Here is a 5,791-nt window from a genome sequence, read left to right on the forward strand (position 1 = left end):
TGTGCCACAGCCACAGCTGGCTGCAACCCGCAGCAGGGGCCCCTCACCTAAACCCTAGGCCGCGGGGGGCCCCCAAGAAAACCCGAAAGGGAATTTCGAAAGCTAAGAACAAAATAAAATGAAGCAGAAGAGGCCCTAGGGGCCCCCCGGAAGGTTTGCAACAGAGGGGGGCCCCCGGTGACCCACCATTAGGCCAGGGTAGACGCAGAAGGCAGGGGGGACCCCCGAAAAGTCTCAAGAGTGACCCTGGGGGCCCCTGGGGGGCCCCTTTTGGTACTAAGGGTTCACTCTATGAGGCCTCGGTGCAGCTGGAGAACCTGAGGCCCATAAGGAAAGGCAAAGAGTTCAAAACAGCACAAGTTCAAGGGGCCCTAGAGAAAGAAGCAAACAGGTGGCTTTGCAGCAGCAGGAGCAGCAGCAGCACGAACAGCAGCAGGAGCAAAGGCAGCAACAGAAGCACCAGGAACAGCAACAGCAGAAGCGGCAGCAAAAGCAACAGGAGCAGCAGCAAAAGCGGACTCAGGCGCAGCAAAAGCAGCAGCAGAAGCAACAAGAGCAGCATCAGAACCAGGAGCAGCAAGAGCAGCAGCAGCAGCAGCAAATAAAAGCAAATGAATGAAATGGAGCAGCAACTCACCATGTGCAGCCTAAAAGCCTTCACAGACTCAGGAGAGAAAAACTCCGGAAGGCGCCGCCCGTCGGCTATACACTCCGCCAAGCAGCAGCAAAAGACCCCACAGTCCACTGCGTTGTTTTGCTGCGGCACTCCGTGCTGCAAGCCGCAGCGCAGCAGCAGCAGCAGCAGGTTAGCAGCAGCAACAACAGGTTAGCAGCAGCAGCAGCAGGTTAGCAGCAGCAGCAGCAGCGTTACAGCAGCAGCAGCAAGGCAGCAGCAGCCGCAGGGTAACAGCAGCAGCAGCAGCAAGGTAGCAGCAGCAGCAGGGTAGCAGCAGCAGCAAAGTAGCGGCAGTGGCAGGCACACAAACGGGCAATCAAACAGCAAATCAATCGAAGAGGCTCACAAATAGAGAGATGAAACCAAACAAAGAAGAGACCGAACAAGGGTCACAGAGCGAAGGCGCAGGGGCTTCGGTCAAGGGTTTAGGGTTTGCAAGAACGGGTTTAGGGTTTGCAAACACGGGAGCAAGGTTTGCAACCGAGGGTTTAAGGTTTGCAGCCGACGGTTTAGGACTTGCAACCAAGGGTTTTGGGCTTGCAGCCAAGGGTTTAGGGTTTGCAGCAGCGGGGGCTGCGAGAGAGGGTTTAGCGTTTGCAAGCGAGGGTTTAGGGTTTAGGGTTTACAGGCAGCAGGCCGCGCCAGTCCTCAGCAGCAGATGGCTGCCTTTTCTTGTCAAGATGCTCCGCGACTAAATAGCTGCGCATTTCCTTGTAGAAGCTGCACACAGCCAAGCCCTGAACCCTAAACCCTAACCCTAAACCCTAGAAACAAACTCCACCCCTGGACCCTAGCCCAAAACCCTAGCCCCAAATCCTGGTCCTAAACCCTAGCCCTCAGCCCTAGCCCTCAGCCCTAGCCCCAAACCCTAGCTCTAAACGCTAACCCTAAACCCTACACCGCAGCTCGAGCCCTAAACCCTAGCCCAAAACCCTAGCCCCCTACGCGGCCGCCACTAAACCGTTACCTCAAACCCTAGCCCCTAAACCCTAGCCGTAAAACTTCGTCCCTAAACCGTAGCCCCGAACTCTCGCCTCTAAACCCTAGCGCCTAAACCCTAGCCTTTATTCCTAGTCCCTAAACCCCAGCCCCAAAGCCTAGCCTTGCGGCCTACACCTAAACCCTAGCCCCCGCAAACCCTAGACCCAAAACCCCAAAACCCTAAACACTCAACAAAGAAAGCAACTCACTTCACGGCGTCTTCGTCGCTACGGAGAGAATCCAAATACAGAATTTTCTTTGACCTGCGCACACACAGCGCACTGCTGCTACTGCCGCTGCTGCTGCTGCTCTCCGTTCGTGCTGCTAAGTGTTTGATTAGAATCATTGGGGCCTCTATGGAGCTTTGGGGACCCTTAAGAACCAGTGGGGGCCCCTACGAAGCACTAGGGGCCCCCAAAGACCATTGGGAGCCTCTAAGGACCACTGGGGGCCCCTACGGTGCCTTGGGGGCCCCTAAGGAGCCGTAGGCGCCCCCCAAAAGCCCTGGGGGGGCCCCAAATGTTTAAGGGGGCCCCTCTGTTGCTGCTGCTGCTGCTGCTTACTGCAGCAAGACGCAACCCAAAGCCCAGTGGGCCCTTTCTGTCACGTGGACAGGCAGCAGCAAAATGTCGTAAGAGAAAATGTCGATGGAGCCCCGCAGCGTCCACCGCTGCAGCCACGCAGCACAAACCCTAAACCCTAGGCCTCAAACCCTAAACCCTGAACCCTAAACCCTGAACCCTAGATGTTGAAGGCTAGGACCCGGAGGGGCAGCAAAAGGCACGAAAAGCAAAACCAAGATCTCCTGCAGAGCGCTGGGCTCATTGCAAGAAAAAAAGGGAGCTGTGGGCCACAAACCTTAACCCTAAACCCTAAACCCTAAACCCTAAACCCGAGGCCTCACCCGCACAGCAGAAAACCCGTAAGAAGACAGGGAGCTGTGGAAGTGGGACGGCAGCAGCAAACACCGGGGAACCCTGTACCAAAAGCAAGCCGCAAACCCTATACCCTAAACCCTAAAGCCTCAGGCATAAACCCTAAACGCTAAAGTCCGCCCCACAGTGAGGCCTCGCTGTCTCAGGGTTTAGGGTTTGCAAACCTCTCTCCAGAAAAAAGGGCCCTGTTGTTTCTCTCCTGCAGCAGCGCGAAGTACAAGTTTATAACTTCATCATCTAAGAGGCCCCCGCAGCCCAAACAAGTAAGAGACTTTCTGAGACACAAATCCCCACAAGTGCATACAACCGGGGCCTTTTGGGGGGCCCTACATGCACCAGCAGCTCCTGTAGGGGACCGAGGGGCCCCTGCAGCAAACTGCAGCTCTTCTACGCAGCAAGGAGGCCTCCCCCAGGGGGCCCCAACCAAGAGGGCTCCCCTCAGGGGGCCTCACCCAGCAGGCCCCTCCAAGGGGGCCCCCACAAGGGGGCCCCTCCAAGGGGGCCCCCACAAGGGGGCCCCTCAGGCAGTAGCGGGGCCCCCCTTGTTGCGCAGCAAAGCGAGTTTCTCTCACCTGCTGAGGCAAATGCCAAAGCGGGCTTTAAAAGGGCCTTCTTCGGGGGGACCCCCTGAAGGGTTTTCCCCCGGGGGGCCCCCTTCTGAGGGGCCCCTCAAGAGTTTTTCTGCTGCTTCGACTTCCGCTGCAGCAGCCAGAAAGGAAGCAAAAATGATTTCTTTGAGTATTCTTGAGGGACTTGCCCGGTGTATTTTGGAAAATATGAAGAAACTACTTGCAAACATGCAGCTGCAGCAGCTGCAGCAGCTGCAGCAAATTGTATAGCACCAGCTGCAGCAGCTGCAGCATACTGCACATCATCAGCTGCAGCTGCTGCAGCAGCAAATTGCAAATCAGCAGCTGCAGCTGCAGCAGCAAATCAGCAGCTGCAGCTGCAGCAGCAAATTGCACATTAGCAGCTGCTCAAGGAAAAGAGAAAATTCAAAAAGTGTGGGGCCCCCGATTCTTACCAGCTGTCAATACACCGCAGCGCGACACCCGCGGCTCTGCTGCTGGCCGGTGGCCCTGGAGGCCCAAATCGCCCAAACTTCTAAACCACAAAGCAGAGGGGCCACCTACTGCTGCTGCTGCTGCTGCTGTTGCTGCTGCTGCTGCTGTCCTGGGGCGCGAAAGAGGGGAAAGCGACTCGCGCTTTGGGCTGCTCTCTTCAGAGAGCACCACATGGCTGTGCTGCTGCTGCTGCTGGGGAAGGTTCTCATCTGTCTCTGCTGCTGCTTCCAGCTCTTGCTGCACATGCTGCTGCTGCTGCTGCAGCATTGAGGGGCAGGGAGAAGGCCCTGACTCTCCCTCAGAGTCTGCTAAGGAAACAACCAGAGGGGGAACACAAAAAGGGGTCTGCGGGGGACCCTTTTGGGGGTCCCCGGGGGCCCCATCATCTGAAAGCACAATCTCATCCCCTTCGAGGTCCAGCACTTCCCAGCCATTGGGGGGCCCCCCAGGGGCCCCCGCCAAAGCTGTTTCTGGGGGCCCCTCTGAGGGGCCCCCTGTGCCCTTTTCCTCATCTGGAGGCAAATTTGTCTTTGCTGCAGCTTCTTCTTTATCTGATTCAACCAAAACGGCCCCTAAAGAAAGATGCTCTTGCTGCTGCTGCCCCTGCTGCTGCTGCTGCTGCTGCTGATGCTGCTGCTCCGTTGGGAGACCTTCAACCCGACTGCCTGAGTCTGCTTCGGCCTCTGGTGGGGGCCCCTCCCTGCAAGGATGCAGCAGCAAAGCGGCAGCAGAACCACTGGTGGCCCCCCTTCCTGTGCCCTTTTCGCAATCTTCCGTAGCCGGGGGCCCCTCCAGAGGGTCACTAGAGGGGCCCCCAGAGTTCAAGTCCTCCGCTACTGTCTCGAGCTCTTTCACCCGCTGCTGCTCCTGCTGCTGCTGCTGCACTTCTTGCTGCTGCTGCTGCTCCTGCTCCTGCTGTTGCACTTCTTGCTGCTGCTGCTGCTCTTGCTGCTGCCGCTCTTCTTGCTGCTGCTGCTGCACTTCTTGCTGCTGCTGCTGCTGCGTTTCTTCCGTGTCCTGCCGCCGCTGATTTGCCTCCTGCTGCCCCTGCTCCGGCTGTTTCTGTGGCTCCCATTGCGCTTCTTGCTGCTTCTGCTGCAGTTCCTGCTGCTGCTGGACTTGCTCCTGTTGCTTTTCCTGCTGCAGGCCCTGGAGATCTTCCTGCAGTTCCTGCACTTGCTGCTGCTGCGCTTCCTGCTGGAGCTCGTGCTGCTCCTGCGGCTGCTCCTGCTGGACTTGCTGCTGCAGCTCATGCGGCTCCTGCAGCTGCTGCTGCACCTCCTGCTGCGGATTCTCCTGAACTTCCTGCTGCTCTTCCTCTGGCTCTTGTTCGAGATTCGCCTGCGCTTGATGCGGTTGCTGCTGCCCTTCGTGCTGCTCCTGTGGCTGTTGCCGCTGCATTTCGTGTTGCTGCTGCATTCCCACTCGTTGCTCTGGAATATGCGCAGGCTGTTGCTGCTGCTGTTCCACCTCGCGCTGCTGCTGCGGCTGCTGCTGCAGCCCGTTAGTTGCCTGCTGCAGCTCTTGTGCTTCATGTGGCTGCCCTGCACCTTGCTTCTGCTGCTCACTGGAAAGACCTGTGGGGCTCCACCAGCCGAAAACAGTGGGGGCTTCGAGGAGCAGCGGCGTTGGGGCATCGGCTGCTGCCTCGGCAGCAGCAGCAGCAGCAGCAGCAACTGTGCTGCGTCCTTCATTGCTGTGCAAAACTGCGGGGGTCCTCTCAGCCTCCAGAGGGGCCCCCTGAGGCTCCAGGGGGCCCCTTGGACTTGCTGCTTGGGGGGCCCCCAAGAAGCCAGGCGCTACGCAGTGTGCTGCTTGTCTGCCGTTGCGGCTTTTGCTGCTGCTGCTGCTGCTGCTGTTGCTGCTGCTGCCATACGGAAGCTGGGGCGCTGCGATGGGCTCCGCATCTGAGCCGCTGCTGCTGCTGCTGCTGCTCGAGAGGCCCCAGGGCCCCCGCTGCAGACACAGCGCCGGCGGCGCGCTGCTGCGGGGGCGGCGGTGGCGGCTAGCTAGTGCAGCACCTGTTGCTGCATTTCCCGTTGTAGCTGTTGCAGCTGCTACCCGTGCAGCAAGCGCAGCAGCATCTGCTGCTGCTGCTGTTGCGATTCCAGCGGCGGCTGCTGCTGGTCCTGCCA

General features: G+C 58.7%; 2 protein-coding genes across 2 annotated transcripts; both read right to left on the reverse strand.

The window, feature by feature from the left end:
- Window positions 1–1,862: 1,862 nt before the first annotated feature.
- ETH_00037880 (uncharacterized protein) lies at window positions 1,863–2,003 on the reverse strand (the record flags this gene model as incomplete). Its single annotated transcript, XM_013380091.1, has 1 exon — window positions 1,863–2,003. One exon carries the CDS (start codon window positions 2,001–2,003, stop codon window positions 1,863–1,865), a length of 141 nt encoding a protein of 46 aa, XP_013235545.1.
- A 1,584-nt stretch (window positions 2,004–3,587) lies between these two features.
- ETH_00037885 (uncharacterized protein) lies at window positions 3,588–5,612 on the reverse strand (the record flags this gene model as incomplete). The annotated part of the gene is made up of 1 exon (XM_013380092.1): window positions 3,588–5,612. A coding segment is annotated over one exon (2,025 nt), but the record flags the coding sequence as incomplete, so codon positions are not given.
- Window positions 5,613–5,791: the final 179 nt, after the last annotated feature.

Source organism: Eimeria tenella, genomic scaffold, assembly GCF_000499545.2.
Source record: "Eimeria tenella Houghton genomic scaffold, Eth_scaff4434, whole genome shotgun sequence".
Lineage (NCBI taxonomy): Eukaryota > Apicomplexa > Conoidasida > Eucoccidiorida > Eimeriidae > Eimeria > Eimeria tenella.